The sequence below is a fragment of the Myotis nattereri genome, assembly GCF_964212035.1.
Source record: "Myotis nattereri genome assembly, chromosome: 2".
Lineage (NCBI taxonomy): Eukaryota > Metazoa > Chordata > Mammalia > Chiroptera > Vespertilionidae > Myotis > Myotis nattereri.
In genome coordinates this window covers 192,992,652-193,017,389 of record NC_138076.1, presented here as the reverse complement: position 1 = coordinate 193,017,389, position 24,738 = coordinate 192,992,652, and the positions used below count along the sequence as shown (strand labels likewise).

General features: G+C 35.9%; 1 protein-coding gene across 1 annotated transcript in view; it reads right to left on the bottom strand.

The window, feature by feature from the left end:
- Window positions 1-24,323, bottom strand: part of LOC308513988 (ovostatin homolog 2-like) — a gene marked incomplete at its 5' end in the record, with an annotated part of 39,923 nt that extends 15,600 nt beyond the window's left edge. The window contains 20 exons of the mRNA XM_081084025.1: window positions 759-888; window positions 1,269-1,497; window positions 1,952-2,048; window positions 6,505-6,649; window positions 7,426-7,596; window positions 10,300-10,449; window positions 10,796-10,941; window positions 11,382-11,436; window positions 12,444-12,671; window positions 13,954-14,112; window positions 14,456-14,565; window positions 15,017-15,128; window positions 16,123-16,240; window positions 20,111-20,195; window positions 20,684-20,852; window positions 21,466-21,486; window positions 21,857-21,909; window positions 23,126-23,282; window positions 23,799-23,982; window positions 24,259-24,323. Coding sequence (XP_080940151.1) covers window positions 759-888; window positions 1,269-1,497; window positions 1,952-2,048; window positions 6,505-6,649; window positions 7,426-7,596; window positions 10,300-10,449; window positions 10,796-10,941; window positions 11,382-11,436; window positions 12,444-12,671; window positions 13,954-14,112; window positions 14,456-14,565; window positions 15,017-15,128; window positions 16,123-16,240; window positions 20,111-20,195; window positions 20,684-20,852; window positions 21,466-21,486; window positions 21,857-21,909; window positions 23,126-23,282; window positions 23,799-23,982; window positions 24,259-24,323 — 2,584 coding nt within the window. The remainder of the gene's footprint in view (window positions 1-758; window positions 889-1,268; window positions 1,498-1,951; window positions 2,049-6,504; window positions 6,650-7,425; window positions 7,597-10,299; window positions 10,450-10,795; window positions 10,942-11,381; window positions 11,437-12,443; window positions 12,672-13,953; window positions 14,113-14,455; window positions 14,566-15,016; window positions 15,129-16,122; window positions 16,241-20,110; window positions 20,196-20,683; window positions 20,853-21,465; window positions 21,487-21,856; window positions 21,910-23,125; window positions 23,283-23,798; window positions 23,983-24,258) is intronic.
- Between the last annotated feature and the right edge of the window lie 415 nt (window positions 24,324-24,738).

Below are 24,738 nucleotides of genomic sequence, written 5' to 3'. Positions count from 1 at the left end.
TCATTCTTTGTTTTTTTAGAATCCTTTTAGCTTTTCCCTTCTCTTGTTTTCAAGAAGATACTTGCAAATTTATTTTTCTGTGTTGCAGGTAATATATACACCAAGACAATGCTTTTCAGTGTTTGATCTCCATCTAAGTGTTCAGGGTTTTTGGTGTCTCATGATATCCATAAAAATAAAGGCATAATATGCTAATTAGACCAGATGTCCTTCCAGATGACCTTCTGGGCCAAGCTGGAGATACAATGGTCCCGGGTGCCAGAGGAAAGTTGGTGCCAGCTCTAGGAAGGAAGGCCTACTCTTACATGAATTTCATGCATGGGGCCTCTAGTATTTAATACATTTGCAAATTCTGACAATTGTAATTGAGGAGCAATTTTTGTATAAGTGACATGGGTTCATGCTGATAGGTGAGGAAGGAATAAGTGAGAAGTGAAGGAATTGGTCAGCATTAGTGAAAATATGGCCTTCATTTGGGATAATACATATAGATTTTATAGGTCATGCAATTTAGCATTTCTATTGTATTTTGATCACATTATGCTTTTATACAAATGAAAGGCAGTTTTGTTTTACACAAACATTAGCAACCAGATATTAGTTAGTAAAAATAAGACTTTTTAATTGGGAATTTTAAAAAAAGTAGTATTAAAATTGTGATGGAGAAAATTGTTTGTATAGACAATTTAAGAAAAATAGGGTCAATAAAAATGGGTTGGTTTTCCACCAGAGTTTGGCATAGGTACATAGCTGCTTACCCAACTTCTTAGGTATAAGAGTCCAGACATATGTTTTCCTCTCTCCAGTTTGAATGACCTCACTGTCATTGTTTTTAGGGGTGATTATATATGCCTCAAAATTCTCAGATTCTTCCAGTTGAACAGAAATCTAAAAAAAAAAAAAAGTCATGGCAATGAGGGTGACATGCTAAATGCTTTGCTATTATTATTCTTCTTCCCAGCTTGAGAAAATTCTGCTTTACCTATTTTAAGTTAGCAGAGATAAAACATACCAAATGACTCCTCATATACAAAGATAAAAAAGTCAGAACACACATCACTATGAATTGACATTCTCAAAGCAGTATTTAAATCACTGCCGTGAATTAAAGCAGTTGTTTTCGTTTGAGGACTATGGAAACAAGTAATAACCTTATAGTGCCATTTTGCATTGGAGAATGAAAAGAATGTGGCCATATTCCAGGAAAATATTAAGTCTTTTTTTTGCCCTTGTTAGATTTGGTCTCCAGAGCAAAGGGAACAACTTACCTCTGCACATGTGTTCAGGTAGCTGAAGACATTGACAATCACATCGAATTCTTCGTTTCGAACGACTGAAAAGGGTAGGGTCACTTCAACGAAGAATGGTTGGGAGGCTTCCAGAGCAATTGTCGACGAAATGCCAAACCCTGCATCACCATTCACACAGAAGCCATTTGCCTCCCATCGAGTTATAGTATCAGGGATGCGGAATGAAACATTTGCTGAACCCGAGGAACTACAAGGACAGATTATTAGCAAAATGAGATTTTTATCTAAACTGGGACCTAAAAATCAGCCTAGAGCAAGCAAAAATAAATAAATATATAAATAAATAAATAAATAAATAAATAAATAAATAAATAAATAAGCAAGCATTAACGAAGGGTTACAAATGAGTTATAGCTGTATTTCTATGAACTTTAACCTTAAAAAGGTCACATTCCTTTAAACAAGGAATTGTGTTTTTTTTTTCCTTTATTAAATTGAGGCATGTTGCATCTATATGCATGAAATTAATAAATGAAAAATATGCTGAAGAAAAAAATGTAGTCACACATACAAATGAATGGTATTAGATAATTTTACAGATGTGGTACTGCTTTATATACCCAGAAATAATGTTTAATAAATAATAACAAAAAGAAAATAGAAATAAAGACACATCAGAAAGAGAATTGTTGAAAGCTCACTCGACACTGACGAGGTCCCATATCCAGGTCTCTGGAAAGTTCGTTCTTACTGTTTCTGTTATAGCCCATTCCACAGGGCCTAAGTCCTCATTTGCGACTTCACCAGGTAAAAGAAAAGAGAAATGCTTTATTTTGGAAGAATGAAAATATTTGTTTCAATGACACACCTATAAGCTACGTCTTTAACCATATATGCTCAGTGTGAAGCAGTATAAGAATTTGCTCTTGAGGCTAATCCTATCTAATAAAAGAGAAACATGATAATTGGCATATGACCGCTACCCTTCCCATTGGCTAATCAGGGCGATATACAAATTGACTGTCAACCAAGATGGTGGCCGGCAGCCAGGCAGCTTAAACTGAACCTGAGTCTTGGTTGCTTCAGTGACGGAGGACTGCCACATTCCTCGCCCACCTTGCCGGCCTCTGAGCCTGCAGTTTGAAACATAGTTACAAATATAGAAGCTAAACAAAACCCCAGAAACCAGCTTTCAGCGAGCTGGGATCTCAGAGCTGGAGTTGATACAGAGTTTCGATTATAGAACCGAAACAAATCAGATACCTTCTTTCAGCAGCGGAGGCCTAAGAGCTGGAGCCTCAGAGCTAAAGCTGGCCCAGAATAAAAAAAAAAAAAAAAAAGGAGAGGTTGGGAGCTTCCATCGCCCACCGGCCTGAAAACAGCCCTCAGCCCCTCACCCAGATTGGCCAGGCACCCCAGTGGGGACCCCTCCCTGAAGGGAGTGTGACCAGCAGCAAACAGCCATCATCCCATCACCCAGGCTGGCCAGGCACCCCAGGGGGGACCCCCACCCTGATCCAGGACACCCTTCAGGGCAAACCAGCCAGCCCCCACCAGTGCACCAGGACTCTATTCTATATAGTAAAAGGGTAATATGCCTCCCAGCACTGGGATCAGCATGACAGGGGGCAGCGCCCAAACCCCCTGATCGCCCTGCTGCTCTGTGTGTGACAGGGGGCGGGGCCACAGCCTCCCTATCCACCCTGCTCTGTTCGTGACAGGGAAGGCACCCTAACCCCCTGATCAGCCCTGCTCTGTGCCTGATACGGGGAAGCTCCCCAATCCCCTGATCACCCTGCTGCTCTGTGTGTGACAGGGTGCGGTGCCTCAACTCCCACACCCCACGGGCCCTGCTCTGTGTGTGACGGGGTAGAGCCATAACCTCCCCATCGGCCCTGCCCTGAGTGTGACAGTGGTGGTGCCCCAACCCCCTGATTGGCCCTGCTCTGTGGGTGATAGAGGGCAGCGCCCCCACTCCCTGATCCGCCCTGCTCTGTGTGTGACAGGGGGTGGTGCCCCAACTCCCCTATCGGCCCTACTCTGTGGGGCCCCCAACCCCCTGATGGGCCTTGCTCTGTGCATGACAGGGGGGAGCTCCCCAACCCCCTGATGGGCCCTGCTCTGTGCATGACAGGGGGTGGCGCTGCAACCTCCCCATCGACCCTGCCTTGAGTGTGACAGGGGGCGGTGCCCGAATCCCCCAATCGACCCTACCCTGAGCGTGACTGAGGGTGGCATTGCAACCTCCCGATCCGCCCTGCTCTGTGCATGACAGGTGGCGGCGCCCCAACTCCCCAATCGGCCCTGCTCTGAGCCCAACCAGGGTCTGCACCTAGGGATTGGGCCTGCCCTCTGCCACCCGGGAGCAGGCCTAAGCCAGCAGGTCATTCTCTCCTGAGGGGTCCCAGACTGCGAGAGGGCACAGGCTGGGCTGAGGGACCCCTGCCCCTCCCCCCCCCCCCAGTGCACAAATTTTTGTGCACCGGGCCTCTAGTTGTCAATAAACGTGTATCTCAATCTAGGTATCAGCATTTTGATGCTCATATCTCTCCCATTATTAACAACAAATAGCCTACATCAGTAATGGCGAACCTATGACACGCGTGTCAGAGGTGACACGTGAACTCATTTTTTTGGTTGATTTTTCTTTGTTAAATGGCATTTAAATATATAAAATAAATATCAAAAATATGTCTTTGTTTTACTATGGTTGCAAAGTTCAAAGAATTTCTATATGTGACACGGCACCAGAGTTAAGTTAGGGTTTTTCAAAATGCTGACACGCCGAGCTCAAAAGGTTCGCCATCACTGTCCTACGTCGTTCCTCCACAGCCAAGTTTAGAAAAATTGATGCCTAGTCACTGAATCCAGTTTCTCATCTGACACCCTGGTGTTGGCCAGAAAGCAGGCTGGTAGCTGCCAGTTCTGCTAGGCTAACATGACTTTCACTAAAGCTTCTAATGACATTAATAGTGTTAACTCTGTACTTGCTTGGTCTCTAGGTTATTTGATATTCTTAATCACTGTATCCTTTTCAAGAGTCACTAGTTAACTTCCATAATACCAGCTCCTTCTAGTTGACTTCTCATCTCTTTTGCCATTTTTGTTTGAGGATGTAATCTTCTTGTCCTTGATTTGTTCCTAAGAGCTCTGTTTCAGGTCCTCTTTTTTCCCCTGTGCACTGTGTCTTCTGCATTGATATTCTCACACATAGCTTCGTTACAATACTTATGCTGCGGCATCCCAATCTGTCTCCCAACTGGACCTCTCTTCTGAGCTCCATGTTGTGCATGCAACACCCTTGTGCACGTCTCTTTTGGGATGCTTTACAGGCATTTCAAATTAAACTCCCAAAAAGTGAACTCATTATATCTTCCCCTGCTTTTCTCCAGTATTTCCCATCTCCATGACAGGTACCAAAATAAATCTACCCACTTACCCAAATCAGAAATTTAAGAATTGTCTTTGGCATTCGCCCCCCCACTCCCCATCCTGCATTTCTTATCATAACCAACCAAATGAAAATAGTTTTTTTTATTAATAGTCCAATCACCACTGTCTCTCAACTCTATTACTAGCATTTATAACATTTCATACAGGCAATCTTAGACAGCAGAAGTTCCAATCCCTTTTTCTAGAGCAGAGATCTTTTGAAAACACATATTAGATTATCTGCTTAAAACTTGTCAATAGTGTAATACTGCATTAGAATTAATTTCAAATTCTTTAAATGCCCTACAAGATCTTTATGATCTGTCTGTTTATCCCTTCTGCTTTAGCTATCTTGACTCTTGCCTTTGAACCACATCTTCTGCCATTTTTGGAGTGCTTTTAATTTCCTACCTTGTTTTTCATAGACCTTCTTTCAGGCCTTAGTATAAATGTAACTTTTTCCAGAAGGACATAATAGGCCCTTGAGAAATTTAGGTCATTTCTATTGACCTTATTTCCACTTAATGTACTCTTCCCAGGTTTTTGGAGTTACCTGTTTCACTGTAAGGCGTCCCTGTTAGACTAAACTTTCCAGGAAAGCAGAGAATAAGCTATTGCTTTTACAATATGTAACTAAATTTCTGACCCCAATAAATATTTGTTGAGTGAACTAATAAATGAACAACTAAAGAAAGAGATGAAAATGAATGACTCTGGGTTTCAGTCCATTTTAGGCAAAGATACTGAAAAGTTTAGATGCGTCTGATAAAGCTCTGTTAATATGGTTTAATCTAATAGCAGAAAAGTAGGCAGTTTCAACCTCTTGACCAGGACTTCAAAATGGTTTCAATTTCTGAACTTTCTAGGGCAGTGATGGTGAACCATTTGGTTGATTTTTCTTTGATAAATAGCATTTAAGTATATAAAATAAATATCAAAAATATAAGTCTTTGTTTTACTATGGTTGCAAATATCAAAAAATTTCTATATGTGACACGGCACCAGAGTTAAGTTAGGGTTTTTCAAAATGCTGACATGCTGAGCTCAAAAGGTGCACCATCACTGTTCTAGGGCCTCTTGAACTCGGCAAGTCTATCCTTGTATAAAGTTGTCAGGCCTTTCATTTTTCTCAAGTGGTGTTTCTGATATCCATCTTCAGGATCAACCCCACTTAAATTACTACTCCAATCCTCAATGGTAGGCCAGAGGGATTTAAAAGATGTTACTCAAGTGTGTTCAGATCTGGAATACAACTTTGATTTGGGGTCTATTCTGATGACCTTGTTTCATTTTGCTTCCCTGATGAAATTTCTGTATTGTAAATCTACCTAATTGCCTTATTCATCTAGGATTATGACTGAGTTTTGTGCTTCCAGGTCTTCCACTGGTAAATGGACTAGTATTTGAACACACTGCTCTGATGCCATCTGTTTGGTTATCTGGGAATCAAAATATCCTCTGCCTTGAATTCTGTGAATTATGGTCTACACATAATAAGGATATAACGCCCCATAAGGACCCCTCATTCTCTCGTATCATACTCACTTATAATGACTGTCCTTCCATGTCATCACACATTACCTGCTCCTATACGCTTCTGATATTATGTTCTACCAATAAAAATAAACTTCCTCTCATGTTTGAAGCCAGTTCTTCCTATTAGCCTAAACCATTCCCATCCTGCATTATTCTGCCTATTTTGCAGGATGTCTAATTGTAGCCAAAAAAATGGCATAATTCACAAGTAAAATTCTATTTTTTATAATTTTATCCCAAATACTCCTTTGGCCATCTCCCAAACACAGAATTCTAGATTACTCACATGCAATTTTAGGTGGGGGGGCACTGTACATCGGTTCACATAGGGGTCCAATTAGCAATGATCTCTCGGAGAATGGCCTCCACTCTACTGAACATATTTCTGGCTTCCGATAATGGAGATTGGTAAAGGCTTTCAGACCCATGGACTTCAAGTAAACAAACAACAAAAGATAAGTTGTGCATTTCCTTCACACAAGACCTAAAACAGGTCCATCAGCTACATTATAGTTTTAAATATACAGATTTCCTCTCCTAGCAAAGGTCTAGGATGTTAGAAATTAAATCACTTGTATTTAACGTATGAAAAATATCTAATTCGAATAAAAAATGACAGTCTGATTTATCCACCACTTATTATGTGCTAGAATCTTGCTAAGTATTTAACATCATTTTTCATTTAATTTTAAGGGAAAAATACAAACAGCACTACTATGATCCTAATCAATATCAAACATATACACACTCACACACAGATATACAATGTATAGTTAGTAATTTGAAGATCTGGGACTTAAACTAAAGTCTGTCTAATTTGATGCCATTTTTCCTTTATATTTGTGACTTCAATGATAAAGATCCTTTCATGTGGTCTCAGCATATTTAATTGGTAGCACAGACACTATTCTAGACTCTTTATTTGACTATTTCTGCATAAAGTTTACCACAAAAAATTGAAGACTATGTCATTACTTCAAACATGAGGTTTTATATTTTTAGCTGCCACTTAATTTATTTTCAACAAAAGAATCAACAGAAATGAATATCTCTTTTTTGTAAGACAACTTTTGAATGTTCTTTAAGCAGATTACTGATCCCTATCTCAAAGAATAGGAAAAAAACTACATAAATAATAAAACATAGATATGCAATATGAGCATTCAAATTGAGGTAAAATAAATAAAAATTTTTTAAATGTTCTTACCCTGATAATATCATAGGTGTCTCCATCTTCATAGTTTCCTGCAGGTATGTAATACAAACCATTGTAAAACATATCCTTCTGAGGAATGCAAGGGTCTTGTTTGCCATCGTCAAGGTTGAGACCATGATAGAAATAACCATAGAGTTCTATATTTGGAAGCAGGTCATACAACTGTGGGAAAAAATCACATGGTTTTCAATGATTTTAAGTACTCATTTTATTTCTATAAAATTGGAAAATTTGTGCCATAACCATTTATTGTGGTTTTGTTTTTAAAATATATTGAATCTATTTAATCCAACACTTTTGGGTCATTCTTCCACCAATTATCAAGAACTGGAAAAAAATGAATTCCAACAAAACTGCTGTAAGGTAAAAGAGAAATAAACTCTAAATTATTAGGAGCTTAAGAAAAAAATAGTCTGAAAGAAAATGTTAAAAAGTAGCATAGGAAAAAAAGAGAATAAAGATGAGAGAAAGAATGAATTAAAACAAGTCGTAGGCAAAGTGGTTGAATTGGCAAGCAGGCAGAGATGACGCATATTTATAAAGTTTTAGTAGAGGGGGAAAGAATGGAAAAATTAAAATTGAGAATTATAATTCAAGATGAATTCTGGAAATAAAAGATCTATGTTTCCACATTGTATGGGTCACTGTGTACTTAGGAAAATTTCCCCCAAACAATAAATTCTGACAGGTATTTTACTAAAACTATTTTAAAATTTAAAGGAAAAACAGCCCTCAAGGCCTTCAGGCAAAAAAGATTCAATAACTTACAAGGTCAAATGAGTTAGACTTATGTCAGAAGTCTTAAAAGCAATATTCAAAGCAAGGCAATAGGGGAGTGACATTTTTAAGATACTTGAAGAAAGCAGAAACCTAGAACTTAATGTACAGATAACCTGCCCTTCTCATAACAAAACTTTAGTAAAACACTTTTACATTGGAAAAATTATACAGTTTATGTCTTGATTCATGGTTATTAGATATTGCTATTAATTATTTTTTATAGGTTTTTATTTAAAACTAGATTTACTATAGAACGTTAAAGGCAAAATACAAAATTGCATTTTTTCAACAAGATCTTATTTGTGAAATATATATGCCTCTCTCACAGGAGCACACCTATACTTTACCCTTCCCCTTCTTTTTCCACTCAGGTGAGTTTTCTTTGCCTTTCCCGTTTCTAAGCTCCAAAGGGCCCTTCTTTTGCCTCTGTAACTTGTTTTCTAAGCCTTCACTGCTCAGCTGGCTTACTTTCACATCTGTTACTTTCTAAATAAACTTTCACTTAATACTAGTAATTTGAATAAAATAAATAAAAATTACAACAAAAATGTACATATGTCTAACTTTTACAATTATGAGTGATTTTTAAAACATTTTCTCTTTTATCCTTTTATTTTGCACATTTTCTACAATACACTGGTGCTGCGGTCTGAATGTTTGTGTCTTCTCAAAATGCGTATGTTGAAATCCTAATGCCCAATGTGGTGGTATTAGGGGTTGGGACCTTTAGGAGGTGGTTAGGTCATGAGGGCAGAGCCTTCAAGAATGATATTAATGCCCTTATAAAAGGTCCTCAAGGAATATCCCTTATTCCTTCCACCAAGACCCAAGGAGAAGTCTACCACCAGGAAGAGACACTGCACCTGACACTGCTCGCATCCGGATCTCAGGCTGAAATATCTGTGATTTGTAAGCTACCCAGTCTGTGGTAGCCCAAATGCTACAGAAGCCCAACTGGAGTAGGGCAATAGGAATAATTTTAATAATACATTTTTGAAATTATTAAATTAGTTTTGAACATGATCATAAATTCCTAAAACAAACCAATAAAATTGAAACAGACTCAAAGATACAGAGAACAGACTTGATAGATGCCAGAGGGGAGTGGGTTTGGGGGACTGGGTGAAAAAGGTGAAGGGATTAAAAAAGTACGAATTGGTAGTTACAAAATAGTCACGGGATGTGAAGTACATACAGCATAGGAAATACAGTAAAAATCATTGTAATAACTGTGTACGGTGCCAGGTGGTACTAGAAATAATGGGAGGACCACTTTTTAAAGCATATGACTGTCTAACCACTATCTGTACACCTGAAACTAAAACAAAATAATATTAGAGGTCAGGTACAATAAAAAATAAAATTAAAAAATTTCCATGTTTATATGTACTTGTGTGAAAAATAAAGGGAAAATATCCAACAGTTAACTGAAACAAGTTGGTGTGAAATTCTGGGATTGCTGGTCTGAAAATGCTTATGAAAATATAAGATGAATAAATAGATTATGACTTTAAATTGTAGCCAATCATATCTTTTGTTGTTGTTGTTAATCCTCACCTGAGGATATTTTTCTATTGATTTTTAGAAAGAGTGGAAAGGAGGGGAAGAGACACAGAGAGAGAGAAACATTGATGTGAGAAAGACACATCAATTGGTTGCCTCAGACCCTGAAGAGGGCTGGAGATCAAGCCTGCAAGCTAGGTATGAGCATCCATTGACTGGAATCAAACCGGGGACTCTTCAGTTCTGGGGCGGATGCTCTATCCACCGAGCCAAACCCACTAGGGAGCCAAGCATATCTTTCAACACAGAGATTTAACTCTAGGTTTCCACATACATATAATTACCTCTATTACCTTTTTTCAAAATCATATTGTTATATGATCCCTACCCTGTTATAACTATCTACTGAATTCTGTATTGTTTTAAGTGCTGGGTCTGATGAGAGAAATAATTAAGTAATAATCCATGAAGGAATAAAGGAAGAGAATATTTGATTTTTCAACACGTTCCATCTCAAAAATATCATCTGAAGGGTTAGACTTGCAGGAGTTTAGATAAAAGTTGGGAAATCAGAGAGCTCACACTGTCAGCTGACAGCTCTTGTTCCGATTTCAGGAGAAGGACACTTTTATCCACAGCCCGGAGTGCGCAGAAGGAGTCAGGGGCTGCTTCTAGATAGAGGCTGATATTGGAGCCGGGGGGTCCCTGTTCCTCAGAGAAGTTGATGTTAACCTGAAGGTGAGGAGAAAAGAATGCGAGTAAGATAACTTAATATGAATATAATTTACATATTCTCCGTTTTTCCCCCAAATACATCTTTATAGATTTCTGTACCTATATTTTTCCGGCCTATTATCACCCTCGCTTCCCCTCCAGGGACATCCTCCCATCATCTCAGGATTGACATTGCTGCCAAAATTTATTCATTCTGTTTGGCGATTCTATTATCTCCTGATAATTTAATTACACCAACATTTATTGTGAGAGTCCCCTGTAAAGTTAATAGGAGTGAGATGGCAGGGAGACAAGTGCTCACCCCTCTCATTCAGGACCAGCAAGAAATAGAAAAAAGCATCACCTTGTTTTTAAAGGATTTCTCAATCTGGAATTTGACAGTGTCAGCCACAATTTCCCCACTGGGGTGAATGGTATAGACGAGCATGATGGCCACAGGAGCCAGATCAGCGCTGATGTTGATCGGGAACGAGAACTGTCCATTCCAGGCTGTGTGAATAGGAGTTGTCATCGAAGGGTGCAATGCCAGAAGGCCCCTGGCTCACTGGGTACACTTACATAAAAGGGAATGGCTTATGGCTAGAAAGAGCAAATTGGGCTTTACTCTAAAGACAAATGAATTAAATAATGGAAATTCTTTATACCAATATCAACACTGCCAAACTGAGTCAATAATGAGATTTAGGTTTTGGGCATCACTTTTCTATAATGTATTTAATAACCTGGCAATAATAGAAACTGCCTGAAATCTCCTTCATCAAATATTTAGTAAGTTATGTTGGACCATGCTAACTAGTGCCCTCCATTCACAAGTGGTAATGTTAAGCACTCTTCTAACCTAACCTTTTGACTCTAGCACTATAACATGTTCTTAAAAAATAAAGAAAAATGAAGGTGGAGTACATATTTAAAAAATGTATTGTAAGCACCTTTGTCTCTGATTTCCGTTTGTCCACTGAGCAAGATAGCCCCTTTTGCCATCACCTGTGAAGCAAAAAGAAAACACAATAGCTGAAATCATATTATTTAATATTTCATAGAATTATTAAATAATGAACAATCTAGTGATAATTCTATAATTCTGAACAATCTAGGGGTGTGTCTGTAGGATAGGATATTTTCCACGAACAAATAGTAAAAATGGAGTTTGCAAAACTTGGAAAAGAACAGAGAAAGTCACTACCATTTATTGAGAGTATATTATGTGCTAGAAACTTCTTAAATAGTATGCAGTGCACTGAGTAAGAGCTGCATAAAGCTCCGAAATTGTCTAGCCTGCCTGGCTTTGAATAAGCCACGTCATTTCAATTCTTTGCCTTTGTTATTTTATTTGTAAAATTGAGCTACTCAGAAGGGTGATTAATGAGTTAACACATGTAAAGCCCTCCTAACACTGTCTGACACAAACTACTGGCCCTAGTAGATGTCTTACTATTTGCAATTACAAATATACAGCTGAGGCAGCTAAGGCTTAGGAAGTTTAAACAATCTGTCCAACATCAGCCAACTTGCATGAAAACTAGGAGAAGGTGGAGGTTTTTAATTAGGAGTCATAATTTCCAACTCTGTAGCTTTTCACCTTTCAATATGCCTTCTAGAGACAAGATGAATAACTATAGGGACAGAACAAAAAGGGCTAATTTCTTTTAATATTTATCAAAATCAGCTTTCTGCTTAGTCTCTGGTATCTGCCTACTATTTTACTCTCACAAAGGGGCATAACTACTTACTTGATGTGAGTTATAATTAAAGCCTTAAAATAGCAGACTCAGAAGAATAAGTTTTCAACCTTAGGGAAATTGCCTGAATCTTTTTTATGCATTTGTTTATTTGTTTCTGAGGTTTTTTTTTAATGCTGCCAATAGCATTCACCAGCAAAGTGAGGCTGGGTTGGCCTCCTCAGACTGGCATGCATGACTGATGGGCACGTTCTAAACTGTACCATGCTAAGCAGACAGACAAGATCCAAGAATCCACCAGCCAAGACTTACCAAATAAAAGAAGTTTATATTTGACTCTTCCCTGTATGCTTCACTGTTTAGGGAGTAATGCACATTAACAATCTTTTGTTGATTGCATCTAAGCGGCTTTGGTTCAGGAACAATCTTCAGGAAGCTGTTGGTTCGGGAGTAAAAGCGTGGGACTGATATATGGGCATCCAAATACTCAGGCGTCAACCATGTGGGAACATAGCAGTTCTTCGGGTGAACAAATGTGGCCTGATAAGAGAAAAGAAAGCAAAGGATCTTAGCACTATCTTTCAAGGACAGTAATTACTTCCGAAAGAAAGACTTCTGATCCCTTCAAAGCAGAGAAAACCTCAGCTTGTGGCTGGCTTTAAACAAAGTTATTGGAAGTTAAAATAATATAAGCACTCTCCTCTTTCTGTATACAAAACATGACCATAATTGTATGTCTGTTTCATTAGGCTTACAATGAAATATTTATTTTTACTTTGTAATTGAAGTCAGAGATGAGCCTTAAGGTCCTGTGTCTTTCAGTTACACTTAAACATTGATAAATTGTTTAGTTGTAAAATTCTGTTTAAGAAGCAGAAAAAGAGAAATCATAGTGTCAAGACTCCTAATCTATGCATAAAATGATCAAAGGAAAAGAGTAAAATAATTTTCATGAGCTATTTCTAGTTTCTCAGAGGAAAATAAGTTGTTATAGAATCCTATATAACAGTGGTTCTCAACCTGTCGGTCGCCAACCTGTGGGTCGCAACCCCTTTGAGGGTCGAACGACCCTTTCACGGGGGTTGCCTAAGACCATCAAAAAACACATATATAATTGCATATTGTTTTTGTGATTAATCACTATGCTTTAATTATGTTCAATTTGTAACAATGAAAATACATCCTGCATATCAGATATTTATATTACGATTCATAACAGTAGCAAAATTACAGTTATGAAGTAGCAACAACAATAATTTTATGTTTGGGGGTCACCACAACATGAGGAACTGTATTAAAGGGTCGTGGTATTAAGAAGGTTGAGAACCACTGCTATATAATAAAAGTCTAATATGCTAAGTGTCCGACTGTTTGACTGTTCGACCAACCTTTTGACCAGTAGCTATGATGTGCACTGACCACCAGAGGGAAGATACTCTAACCAGTAGCTTAGCTTGCTGCTGGGGTCTGGCCAATAGGGACTGGGAGAGATGGGCTGGACACGCCCTGGAGCCCTCCCATGGTTCCTCCCCGGCTGGCTGGCCCCAATCGGCCCCAATTGGGACTGGCCGGACACACCCTGCATGAATTCATGTACCAGGCCTCTAGTTTATAAAAATTATGGACTATTATTATCTCATCCTCTTGAATAAGTATTCTCTTGTATTATCTAAGGAACAAGCAAATATATAAAATACCCTAACTTTTGAAACTCTGTTAAAATACATTCTCAATATAAGTTATATTTTAAGAAATTCCTAACGTTCAAAATTCCTAACATTGGAATTTTCTGTGGGATCTTGTCTACTCTTTGATGTCTTACTTTCAGGTTGAACTCTGGATCAAATATATCTGAAGTGTCAATGGATAATTGAGCTTCACCATTCTCGTCTGTGGTGTAATTTCCTATAAATTTGTCATTGAGCTCCAATTGCAATAGTTTGTTCACCATCGGGACATTATTAGGACCAGAAAATTTAAGCTGTAAAAAAAAAAAAAAAAGAGAGAGAGAGAGAGAGAAGCGTTGATTTTTCAAATTCAAAATGTCACATCTCTACTGAGAAGAAATGTTCTATTCATAAATGTAATCATTTATTGTAACTTTCTTAAATTCTGACAGATGTTCCATTAAGTACATATATAATATGGAAACAGCTATACTTTTATCTATCATTTTCTTTTAGCCTAGGACTTTTCCCAGTACGTCAGATGTAGTAATGTTGCAATGTGTTATGAAAGTAGGAAAAACATGTTCAGAAAATTTCAAAGGGCAATCTATGGTCCAAGAAAGTGAAATGAGAACATATATTTTTAGTCAAACCTACTGTGCCAAAAAAAGGAATTCCTCTTCTATAGAAAGGGTCCGTGTTCTCAAAGTTCACTGTCCCAAGAAATGAAGTGATAGAAACAGGAGCTTTTTCACTGATCTGCACACCTGTAACAAATGAAAAATACTGTCAAGGAAGATGAATCAATTGATGTGGAATCTTATAAAGTTCTCACTAACTTTTGCACCTGTGATATTCCCAGTTGTATTAGATCAGAGATTGACAAATTTATCTTGTACAGGATCTGACAGTGATTATTTTAAGCTTTTGGACCACATGGTCTCTGTCACAACTGCTCAACTTTGTTGTTGTAGCTCTTAAGTAAGGCAAGCAAACTATTCCAAGTTGAGTGTAGCATTTACATAATACTTTTATTTTAAATATTATTAGAAAAACCTTATTCAGAAGCAACCTTCAAGTTGACCTATTAGCAAATGTAGTCCACTTTACTCTATTGAGCAATTAATGATCTGTAGTTGGTGAGTGTTACTAACTCAATAAACTTCTTTCTGGTAAGCTGCGTATGTCCTCAGGTTGCCAATAAAATACAACCATTACCTGTCCCGGTTTCTGTCACAGTTACAGTGATATGAAATAACATGGAAAATCCAGAACGGTAGAGTTGGAAGGTTTTTGTATTTACAATTTGAGAAACACAACCATTTTCCAACTGAAAAATAAAGAGAGAAGATACAAAGAAAAAGTTAGGGATCCAAAAGTCTTTAAAGAATATAGAATTTCAGCACAGATACTTATCTCCCTCCACCACCCAATGGGTCCATCTCACAAACTTGTTGAAATGACTACAGAATTACCAAAGATGTGGGGAGGTAGTTTTCATCACCAATTAAAACAAAGTAAGGAGCTATTGTATATTTTACAGATGTCAAGGTTATTCTCCTGGAAACAATGTGGAAGGGAACAAGTTAAAAAATAATCTGGTGAACAAAATAGGAACAGACTGACAGATCTCAGAGGGGAATGGGGTAGAGGGGGGACTGGATAAAAGAAGATGAAGAATTAGTCAAAGAACATATATGCATAGCCTATGGACACTGACAACAGTGTGGTGAAGGTTGGTGGGGCGGACAGAGGGAGTTGGGGAGAGGGAGTGGGGAGTGGGAGGGAGAGTGAAGGTGGGCAAAGAGGAGGAAAATGGAGGACATTTTTAATAGTGTCAACAATAACAAATTTTGAAAAGATAAGCATAGAACTGAATGATATTTAAAAAAATGAACTTCAAATCTAAAGTAATAAATGCAGATACTCTGAATTGCAGATGTTTGCAAATGACCTTTTTTTCATAAGAACAGTTCTAGGTTGCATGGGGAATACTATGAAGGATTCATTTATTTAAAGGATAATTAATGATTCTCCAAAGAAAGATCAGGGAGGTCACCTAGACAAAATATTATAACACAAGGGAGCCAATCACAGCTTTCATTTCTAAAAATGTATTATTCTATAGGTGGGTAACAATTTACATAGCCTAGAGAATAAGAGACTATTGTTAAACATTGCATTTTCTTTCTCATTCTTTACCTTACCTACCTGCAACCTCTATTATTTACAAGATGAAAAGTGTTATATCCCTTTTATAAATGAAATCAAAGAAAGAATAATAATAAATTGAACTTTTTTGAAATGAAGATTATGAACTGTACCTGCACAATAAAATGTTCACAAATTTCATTGTTGTCTCTTTCACAATCTCCAAAGGAAAAATATTCTCTGCACACCTTGATTTGGGCTTTTCCTTGCACAGGTTGGCCAAAGGTGTACCTAGTAGGAGAAGGTGTATTGGTAATTATTAATGAACAAAACCATGGTAATATTTTATGGTCTTCTTCAGAAATTACATATGAAATCTCTAAACTATGACTACTTCAATGACCAAATTCTATTAGGAATTCTCACTTCTTGGTGATATCATCCCCACAGAATTTAGGTTAAGTTAGGTATTTGATCAGGCAGCAGGATTCAGCTGCTTTTTAAATAAAATTCAAGATAATGTAGACTCTAAAATTTCAGTGAATAGGATTTAATGATTAAGTTTAGTCTTTAAAATTATATTTTAATCTGATAGAAATACAAAAATTGTTTGCATCACTTTTTTTTCTTTAGCAGAAAATATATCCCTAAACTAAATATGCTTTGACCAAAAGTATAGTGTCTTTATGGGGTGGGGTTAAATACATATCTCATTTTCTACTAAAACACACAAAAAACATCAATACAAGTTCTTTAAAAGTTTAACCAAAGACAAATACAGTTAATTTGAGTTTTTTTAGTTGAGAATTAGGTCCACTAAGATTCTGAAACACAGATAACAATTGTGAAATTAGCATATGGCAAAACTCAATGTAATAAAATTGATGAATTAGAATATATTTTTCTAATTGGTGGATCTAGTGTATATCCAGTGTGTACATTATGATATCTTATTCATTTTTCTAGGGGACTCTGAGATGTAGGTATATTATCTCATTTTATAGATTAATATACTGAGATCAAGTAACACTTTCCCACATTATAACTGATGAGATTAAAATTCAAACTCAGATCTTCCTCAATCCACAGTCTATTTTCTTTCCATTCCACTAATTTATTTCTCACTATTTAAAAATCCTTAATGCTTCTGAGATTTTGACTCAATTCAAATAATTAAAATCCTCTGTCAGACCCTGTCAGCATGACTCAGTGGTTGAGCGTCAACCTATGAACCAGGAGGATTCAATTCTGTGGTCAGGGCACATGTCCAGGTTGCAGGCTCAATCTTCAGTGTGGAACTTGCAGGAGGCAGCCAATCAATGATTCTCTCCCATCATTGATGTTTCTATCTCTCTCTCTTTCTCTCCATTACTCTCTGAAATCAATAAAAACTATTTTTAAAAAATCCTCTGTCAGCTCTAAATATTAGTTACATGTGAGAAGCAAGGTTAAGTTCTACCTGAAATAACTTATTTCTTCTTACTGTCTTTTATTTATGAAGTATAATTCTTATTGTAGTGCTAGTGGCCTGGTGCACAGATTTGTGCCCATTGAAAGGAAATTAATTAGAAGAAATAACACGATATAACAACAAAGACATGATATAAAAACAACAAAGACATGATATAAAAACAACATTGATAAAAACAATGACTGATAAACTGATTAAACTTATTCTAATGTCTTCTTGTATACCACATGAAGAGTAAAAATATTTTCAGAGTGCTTGACTAATTTTCCTTGTGATGAAGTATTGGCAACTTTAACGTCACACGCTCTTCGAACTCTAAAAAAAGCAAGCTATAACTGACCATGTTTGAAAATTGGTTCAGGTAGGAATATTCCTACTCTGTCTAGATTGGCACCAGTGAGAGCTTTATATGTATTGCGCATGCGCAAGTCAACGCTTATTTTTAAATTGCCAGTGTGCATCATATGTACCGGCCGGCCAGCTGGCCGGCTGGTTGGACAGATGGATGGTTGGTCACTTAGCCATATATATATATATATATATATATATATATATATATATATATATATATAATCTATAGGCTAACATATGTCCTTGAAATATGTAGTTTAAATTTTCATACAGGTCAAAATAAACATTCTCTCTTCGTTTTTGACTTAAAAGCTTTTGCTGGATATTACTTCAGTTTACTAATATGCCTGTGAGCAAGTTTTCTTCCTTCTTAAAAATTCAACTTATCTCTGAAGTTTTTGACTAAAATAATCTAATTTCCTTCTTTTTTTCTTTATTGGTTCCAAGCTTAGTCCCAGGGAATACTAAAGAAACAATGCACAGACACAGTTATACAACTTGAGGTAAGCAACTGACTCACTGATGTTAACTTCTAGACATAGCCTGCCCTGAAATAACCTTGTAGCATCCACAGCTCCTATCTCAATTGCCTGGTCCTGTTACAGGATATTATTATTGCTAATACTAAAGTACTATTTAATGTCAAATCTAAGTAGAATATAGCATAAAAGAAGTTTCAAAATGTTCCAATTCCATATCAATATTTAGCTTAGCAAGTCTTTCATGTAGGTGATACTTGATAAATATGTTGGTTCTTCTGGTATGTGTTATTAGCATGCCATTGGGCAGATAAATTATAGTTGTTAATCCCACTGACAATTTTGGTTTTGTGTAGGGTTTTTAAGTGTAGCAACTTAGGTTCCTGGGTTTCTTCAAGCTTAAGTTGATTATCCTGTTATCTTTTAACACAGATAGTCTATGATCTCTTATATATTACATTTATGAAATTCTGGTATATGTTCAGCTACTCTTTTTGAAACTCAAAAAGTATTATGTTTCTTTTTCTAGAGTCCAATGAACATTTTAAATAATATAAAAAAGATAAAAACGTTTTTCAAGATTCTTTGTGGCATCCACGAGCACTACCCTAACTTGTTTATTAGCTAGTTAATAAACTAAGATTTACCCAATGTATCTTTAATATACTGCTTAAAATATTCAAAGGCAAGTAATTTGCATGTCATCAATTGAACAGTGTTTAAATATGTGGAAATATTAATATTTTAAATTTTGTTACATAAAGTACAACAGAGTTTTTGGGTAAGAGAATAGTTCTGAAGTCAGATAATGTAGGCCTAAACCCAAGTTCTGCCATCAAAAAAGCTCCATTAATGTTGATAAGTTATTTCAATTCTCTGTGACTTATAATCTTTCAATATAAAATAAAAATGATAATAGTGTCTATCTCATAGCATGGTGGTAAGAATATAATAAATGCAATGCTTAGCACAGTAATTGGCACTCACTAAATATTATCTATTTTTAATTATTTTTTAGAAATTTGAGAAAATACATTACACTTTTTAAAAAGGTACATATCAGTAGAAATAATTTTCCAAAAGTAAAATAAAAATTTCTCACATCACATAGAAATCTTTTTTACATTAAAATTATTTAAATTAACTCAAATAAATTGATAAAGTGCCTTCTTTTTCACAAACACATTTCAAAAATTTATGTTCTTTTTTTAAAAAATTGAAAACTCCAAAGATAATGAAGATTCAATGAGACAGGCAGTGTTGGAATTGTATATTGGCACAATATATTGAGAGCATTATGGCAATCAAAAGACTAAAAGAATGTTACACATTTCATTTTGGTAATTCCTATTCTTGAAATATTTCTTAAGTAATTTTTAGTTCAGAAGCTACTTCTTATACACTTACTGGTATACACAAAGACATATGCTATAATACTATTTATTACTAGTAAAAACAAATGGAACAGCCTACATGTTATATAATAAAAGTGGTTAAGTAAATTTGGTATAGTCATAGAGTCATTTATGTAGCAAGAAGCTAGAATTCATGAAAATATTGGCATATATGGTAACATGTTTCTTAATTATAGTGGGTAGAAAAGTATGATTGCAATTATAGAAACTTCATGAAAGATTAGATAAAAATCCCAGTATCAATGGCATTAGTGGAATTAATTATAGGTAATTTCTTATGTTTTTCTTTATATTTTTAAAATCTCTTATAATGGCAATTCATTACTTGTCTGATAATTTTAACATAAGCATACAAATAATTAAAGTTACATGCTTAATTTCATTTCTCTTTCTCTCTGAGCCTTGCATTGACATGTGATGTCAAATATCCTGAATAAATACTTACTTAGCACATGCATCCACTTGGAATTCCTCATCTGAAATAGTTACTGTTTGTGGTACATTGACTTTTACTTCAAACTTAGGCAACACTGGAAAAAGAGAAATATAGTTGAGCCCCTACAAATACTGGAGAGCAAAATTTATTACAATTACATAGCTAGGTATGGTTCTATGCACTATATTTTCCTCTGTGTACATCTGTATAGACCATGTTTCAATTGCTCCAAATTCTGTGTTGCACCAGTAAGTGATAGTGCGTAATTAATGATTATTTCCCTTTCCTTTCTCTTCTCTATTTTCATAACTTTATATTTATTTGTTGTAATACTTCCCAGAAGATTGTGTAGATTTTATAAAATGAGATATTTCTTACGAAGTAAAGGCAGGGGTCAGAAAAAAGGATGAAGGCAAGGAGTGAGGAGCAAGAAAGATAATAAAGCAGAAAAGGCCAAGAAAGGAAGATGGGAGAACACCAAACAAAGCTTCACCTACTTTTCTAATTCTAACATAAAAGCTACTTTGTCGAGTCCTCTGAAAGCTTAATTTATATAGCACAATTATAAGTAGCAATTGTTACCATATCTATTAACGGTAAATGGGTGTGTCAATGTCTTTCCTGATGCCCTATTCACAATGATAGAGTATTCGCCAAATATTGGTTCTGAAATCAATCTGAATGAGAGTTGGGTAATATTTTGAAAAGGAGCCACATTTTTCCATTGAAAAATCCCATTGTTTTGAGGATCCTAGAAAATAAAGAAGAAATAAAAACAGAGGTCATATAAGAGTATTATCTTTTCCTTCTTCATTTGGGTACTTTCTGTAATTATGGGAAGTAAAGAAAGCTTTTTCATTGTACTGAACTAACTAGAGGCTTCAACTACATTTAGATACCATACTGCACAATATCAAAGATCTGAATTAGTAGAAAGAGACTCCATTAACTTTTTCCTGAAAACCAAAATTCTATTTTATAATAATAAAATCACCTTCTGAGCTAATTTCTAAATCTGTAGATGTATATGCTTTCCATTTCCTTAAAATAACATATGGCTAAATTAGGATTAAGAAGGGCCAGCAGCCACAATTAAGCAATTTTAAACATAAAACTCCTTTAAAAAGAGCTCAATCTTTTCTTTTCCTTGAAAACTTAAGTTACTGCACTTGCCACACCGACTATACTAAAAGCGGCAGCCCTTTGTCTAGTTCTTCATCTGATGTCCTATATTGTATATATAAAGATTTTCTCCTCCGCTATTTCAGTTATCTTAACTTGTAACTATGCATAATGAAAACTAGACACAAATCACTATTTATCTGAATATTTAAAATAATAGAAATGAAAAAAAGATTTCTTACCTGAAGTGTGATTAAAGGATACTGCAAGAGGAAACAAAAAGCAGGTTAATATTGTAATAGTGCACTGTTTTTTGGCCACATATTGCACTAATAAAGACTATTTGACTTAGTTTAAATATTGAGACTTCGTTCTCGTTTTCACAGAGGGCAAATGTTTCATGCAGCCCATTCTTACATGATGAAAAGTCTTAAAGAAATAGAAATTAACTCATGATAAATGAAAGTTTTATGTTTAAATTTGAGGCTTAGCAATGAGACTATACCTGCATAGTTCTCTATGTTAGAATCTATTTTCGTACTTATGAAAAACTTCCTGATGACACTTTCTATAGCAATAGATTTGTTTAACTTGCTTAAATTTCAGTGTATCATTAGAAATTATTGAACTTACCAGCTCCTCAACAGGTTTGAACTTGGTATTCAGTGTCACAATACGAATTTGAACTAAAAGAAAAGAGGGGGGGTAATATTTTTTCTTGTTATTTCTCTCCTAGGTATAGTTGTTTACAAATAGACATAGAAATAAATTGCCTTCCTATCATAGAATACTGCTCTCCCTTCTCCCCTAGCTCTGATTTGATCCTATCTTATTGCTCCATTGTAATTCCTCTGCTGATGACGCTGGTTGCTGCTAAAGCTGACACTAGCTACTGCCACCACCGGAATTTGTGGCAGAATGAGTCATAGAAGGAAAAATGTGAAATATGTATGGTAGGAGTTAAACATAATTTTTCTGGGAAAAATGTATTGATGTTAACAAACATTACAGTATATTAATTTGAGCAGAATTCTAGAAAACCATCTTAGCTATTTTTTTACACAGGCCTGTCCATCATAGCATTTTAGTAACTCCAGAGAGAGAATATTAGGCAGCAAAAAATCTCACTATATAAATTCTGTTTCAATTCTTTTATTTCTTTTCAATAAATCAAACAAAATCTATAGTTGCTCTCATTTAACCTTCTATTTTACATCTCTAAGATCAGAATTTGCTTGGCAAAGGCCAATAAATCATTAACAAAGTTAAGACAAAACCAAATTCTTTTGAGTCCTTGGTTAGTGTTCTTTATGCTATCTTCTACTTACAATAACAAAGAAAATAGAAGGGCTTTGCTTTGGTTTTCAGATTTATGATTACTTCTACTGAAATGGATAATAATAGTAGTGATAATAAATGTCATTTATGGAGTCTTTACTGTGTACTGGGTACTGCTTTACACTGACGATCTGATTTTTATCCTCACAATATTTGTATAAGTGAGATATTTTGATTATCTTCATTCTACAGATTTAAAAAGTTGAGTCTAAATAGAGATTTAACCAGCTTGCCCAAATGGTAAATTATGGAGCAACAATTCAAACCAAATAATTTTGTTCTACATCCCATGCTTGTAACCATTGTTTTATGTATGCCTGTCACTAGAATTTGTACAAAGTAAAAGTGGCATGCAAAATTTTAAGAAGCAAAGCATTCAATTACTGGAGCTTGAAGGAATTATTGTATAATTGACCTACTCAACTAGTAAAAATTCTAGAGATCCATGATTCTATAACATTAAGGATAAATTTAAGACTAAAATTCCTATGTTTGGGTTGCCCTAAATTTGAAGAATGTGCTCATAAGGTCAAGGGTACAAAGGAAACGTGAGTATTGACTTACCATTCTCTCCAGGTTTGTAGATGGGTTTATCTGTCTGCACGAAGGTTACTGTCTCTTCTGAAACGAGTGCTACGGACCGCCTCTCAAAGATTTCAATAGTATCACCCTTAGCCAACAATGTCACAAAAGCTAACTGTTCAGAGGACTTTTGAGAAACCTGTTTATGTTAAAGATCAGAGAATGGGACAATTATTTGTAGACATTAAAAAGGTGAACAGTGCCTTAATTTGGGTTCTCAGTCTGAGAGCATTTTAAGCTCATTATTTCTTAATGAGAGACTGTGATTACTTGTTTTAATTATTTTTTTTAGTATGAAAACAGTTCTTAATAAACTTCTTTTTATGTCTTCTTGCCTTCTATTTTTTTTTGTTGCCCCAAATTCCAATTCTGCTTCCCTTTACCTAGATTCTGATTTCTTATATTGTTGAACAGTTCTATCAAAAAGCAGTAATTACATTTAATCACTCCATACAATAGAAAATGGTAATATCTCACACATTTTTTGCCTATGTTAATTTTCATTTTGTTTATTGCCTCAGAAATTCTCTTGTTTTATTCCCTAGCTTCCATAAGTCATCTGAAATCAAGATTTGTTATCCCTCTAAAATGAAATTTTAAATAATAATTTCATGTTCCCATCCAAAGTTCTGAAATGGCAAATTCAGTGCCTCACCTGGAAATCTGCACAAGCATAGAAGTTCTCCTCCTCCACAGGCTGGTCAAAAATAGTGACATTGACTTCATCATACTCTAGGACAATACTCAAGGATACAGACTCATTAAGGTTTAAAAGGTGGAGACAGGCTTTTTCTGTAGAGTGACTCTGAATCACAGAGGAGACCCATAGAATATATTGCCTAGGTAGGAGAAATGCAGAACACACATAAAAGGCAATGTTATCTTATTGAAATGGTCCTGAAATATACACATCTTTCATTACAATGAATGCTAAGTATACAGAGAGAGGTATCTTAAAAAATATATCAATTCCATTTATACACTTGTTTAAAAATTTATAAGGCAAACCAGCACTCAGTCTCAGAAGTGGAAAAGTATCAAATGCTAACACAGACAGGTTTAATGAGGTCTCCGCTAGTACTTTAATATGAATAGAGAGTATAATATTCCCTTACGGTTCTGAAGCCACAGCAACAGTAAAATGAAGCCAAAGGGTGCTCAGAAGCAGGGTGAGCACCATTTTATCCCAATGCCCGAACAAGAAAGAGTTCACTGTAACTATTATCTCTGTCTCTTTGTCTCTCTTTTTCTCTTATTAGAAGACAGCTGCCTCAACTCTCCGCTGTCTTTCCTTCCTTCTACTCTGCCCCTCTCTGTATAGTGTTGCTTTTATAGCCACACAATGAAGGATCAATTACTTTTTTTGGAGCAAGTATCATAAGAACCATCAATCACACTTGATTGCCTTTCCCATTATTTTCCAGGCGGTTGTTACTTAATATACTACTTCCTTCTTAAATTCACCGATGCTGCTGTCTTTGGAATTAGCTGTAGAGGTTGAACAGGAAGAAACAGGAAAACAAAGAAAGCAGTTGTGTGACACTTAGGAGTTCATTAGTTTAATTTAGTATCTTGCTCACAGGGCTGACCGCAGT